This window comes from Rutidosis leptorrhynchoides, chromosome 1 (genome assembly GCF_046630445.1).
Source record: "Rutidosis leptorrhynchoides isolate AG116_Rl617_1_P2 chromosome 1, CSIRO_AGI_Rlap_v1, whole genome shotgun sequence".
Lineage (NCBI taxonomy): Eukaryota > Viridiplantae > Streptophyta > Magnoliopsida > Asterales > Asteraceae > Rutidosis > Rutidosis leptorrhynchoides.
In genome coordinates, this window is record NC_092333.1 from 529676600 (window position 1) to 529679983 (window position 3384).

At 31.0% G+C, this 3384-nt stretch overlaps 1 protein-coding gene across 1 annotated transcript; it reads left to right on the forward strand.

Annotated features, from left to right (window-relative positions):
* The first annotated feature begins 309 nt into the window (after positions 1-309).
* LOC139842184 (uncharacterized) lies at positions 310-1547 on the forward strand. The gene is made up of 3 exons (XM_071832357.1): positions 310-717; positions 788-1019; positions 1099-1547. The coding sequence occupies exons 1-3, from the start codon at positions 310-312 to the stop codon at positions 1545-1547; spliced, it is 1089 nt and encodes a 362-aa protein (XP_071688458.1).
* Positions 1548-3384: the final 1837 nt, after the last annotated feature.

Sequence of the window (3384 nt, forward strand, 5' to 3'; positions counted from 1 at the left end):
GTATGTTTTTTTATATAATTTTTTTACTAGAGAATAGTTTGTGTTAGTGAATTGCTAGTGAAAGTATTTCCATAATATCTTGTTATATATATATATATATATATATATATATATATATATATATATATATATATATATATATATATATATATATATATATATATATATATTGTTGACAGGGTTAATATGGATAACGAGATAACCAAGAAGATACACAAATTGCATTGCGTTAATTTGTTGTTGGATTCATGTTATACAAGTGATCTTGTTGCGACATATTATTATAAGTATATACACAAAGAACCATGCATGACTTCAGCTCAAACAGGTGAGGCTTGGGTGATGGAAGTTTTAAATGGTCATCCAATACGATCTGTAAATGCATTTAGAATGCATCCAGATTTGTTTATAAAATTATTTGGAGAACTTGAAACAAACTATGGATTGCAGTCAACTGATAAAATGTCCACATTTGAGATGGTGGGGATATTTATGTATACATTGGCATTGGGATTATCTAATAGAGATGTTATGGAGCGTTTTCAACGTTCATGGGAGACTATTAGTAGAGCATTTCATGAAGTTCTAAAGGCGATAATTGGTAGAGATAAAGGTTTCCAAGGTCTGGCACGCAACATTATAAGACCAAAAGATCCAACTTTTCAACTAGTACCACCTCAAATCATGAATGACAAAAGATACATGCCGTATTTCAAGGTAATGCACTTATTAATGTCATTGTTATTTATTTAAATTGTTACTTCTCTAATGTTGAAATTATATTTAGGATTGTATTGGATGTATCGATGGTACACATATAAGGGCCTGCATTACAGAGAGTCAACAACTACTTTATATTGGTAGAAAAGGAGTACCTACTTTCCATGTAATTGCAATGTGTGATTTTGATATGTGTTTTACATATGTATCAGTCGGATGGGAGGGATCAGCACATGACACACGTGTTTTTATGCACTCAATCCAAAATAAGTCAATGAACTTCCCGCAACCACCTGAAGGTAAATATACATATCTATGTTATTGTTTCATGTTACTTTCTGCAAATTCCAACACGATTTGTTTAAACTTTATTATCAGGTAGATATTATTTAGTTGATAAAGGATACCCGGACAGAAAGGGATACCTTGTTCCATATCCAAAGAAAAGATACCATCAATCTCAATTTCAAAAAGAGCCCCCAAATAATATGCAAGAAGCATTCAACCGTTCACATTCATCTCTACGAAGTTATATTGAGAGGTCATTCGGAATTTTGAAGAAACGGTTTCACATACTTAGTGAAATGCCAAGGTTTAGTGTGCAAACACAAATTGATGTTATCACGGCTACATTTGCATTGCATAACTACATTCGTACTAATAGTCAAGAAGATATCATGTTTGCAATAATCGATGAACATCCAAATTACATACCACGAGATGAGCTTAATGATGTTAATAATCATGACATACGCACCGAAGGATTATTTGAAGGAAGAAGGAATGAGATGAAACAAGTTCGTAACAATATTGCTACTTCAATATAGAATGATCGTCATTAATAATTTAGTAGTATTATATATGTTTTCGGTTATTAGTAGTATTATATATGTTTTCGGTTATTTGGTAATGACTATGTTTTATTAGACTAAAATAATGATATTTAAGTATTTTTTTTCTAGTGTCCATTTTTGTCATTTTACTTATTTTATAACAGCTCCAGCTACTTTGCCAAACAATTAAATACATTTAAACGCTTTCAGCTAAACGCTTGCAGCTAAACGCCTGCAGCTAAACGCCTGCAGCTAAACGCTTGCAGCTTCCAGCTAGTTTTGCCAAACATACCCATAATAGGTAAAACTGTTAAAATAAATAGTCTAATGACAAAAACCTAGAAACTAAAAGCTAAACGCTAATTCTAGTAGTTTTTAATTTTTTTTGCTTTTAACTGTTTTCCTTCCCTAAAAAAACTTTAAGATCTTGCAACCAAACGGAGTTTTTTACTTGATAAGAGCTTTTTCATAAGAGCTTAAAGCTCCTAAAAGCTTCATAAAGCTTCTTGTCAAACATGTGTGTGTTTGGCAAGTAGTTTTTAGCAGTGTTGTAACAGTCGTCCGACTTGACCGACGCGTCGGCCGATGCGTCGTTTTTTTGGGTTCTCCGTCCCGTTTTTTCTAAAAACGACTCAAAAGACGGTCAAAGCTAAAAGTTTGGTCAAAGTCTGTCAAAGACGGTCAAAGTTGGTCAAAAACTGTCAAAATCAGTCAAATTTTCGTCAAAATCTGATATGTTTTTAAAAATTAGGTTTTGTTTTAATTTTTTAGGCTACTCTTTTCTCCGTGTCCTTACTGATAATATACTCGGTAACATTAATTAAGTTTGAAGTTCGATTGTTTTTAAATTCAAGTTCTTATTTAAGAAATTTATGGTACATAATCAACTATTTTATATGTATATAAATATATATTTAAAAAATTTTAATAAAGTCAACGTCGGTCAACGACCGATGCGTCACCGACGTGTCACCGACTCGGCCGACGTGTCCTTTTTAGGTCTAGACCGATGCGTCCCCGACTCGTGACTTTTACAACCTTGGTTTTTAGAAGATTTTAAGAGCTTTTATCTTTTAACTTTTATAAAAATCATAAAAAACTTTGTTTGGTTATAAGAGTTTATTTTGATGAAATTGTAAAGCTCTTATTTCAAACGCGGAGGTAACTATAGCTTTTTGTGATTGATACTACTCAAATACTCACATATCATATATCTATCTATTACATTATATAAAGTGTGTGTTATTATGTTTACGTGTCAACTCCCCCTCTATTCTTGCCACGTGTCATTCTATCATTTTTCTCATCTATTTAATTAATTTTTTCAAATAAGGAAAGTATTCACAAATGTGTGTGTGAAATGTACGGAAAATAATGAATAAACCTTAAATAAGATTAGGTATATAACTTAATTTAAATAAACAATCAAATATCTATACTAATTACAATTATGATAATTAAATAAATTTAAAGTATATCAACTTTTTGACATTTGTGATACGAATTTTGAGGGACGGGCTCATAAACGTATCACTCTATGTTCAACAAACTTTGCGACATTGAATGAAAACAACTGATTGTTGTATTGTAATTGTATTCAATACTAACGTTTACAATACTAATGTTTTCAATACCTCATACTCATGTTATCATACATCATATAAAGTGTCTGCAATACTAACGTTATCGTAAACAATGTTTTTTCGATACAAATGTTATCAGTGATAAATGATTTTTATTATAATTGTATTATACATTTGGTGAGTATCAATACTAACGTTAATCGTATACTAATTTATACAAGTGTCGTGCAACGCACGGACTCATAAAA

What these genes read in the sequence shown, in the direction of transcription:
- LOC139842184 (XM_071832357.1), top strand. Translation starts at nt 310, where the DNA reads ATGACTTCAGCTCAAACAGGTGAGGCTTGGGTGATGGAAGTTTTAAAT. An exon ending in GATACATGCCGTATTTCAAG is followed by an intron (nt 718 to 787) that starts GTAATGCACTTA and finishes AATTATATTTAG; the next exon opens with GATTGTATTGGATGTATCGA. An exon ending in CTTCCCGCAACCACCTGAAG is followed by an intron (nt 1,020 to 1,098) that starts GTAAATATACAT and finishes CTTTATTATCAG; the next exon opens with GTAGATATTATTTAGTTGAT.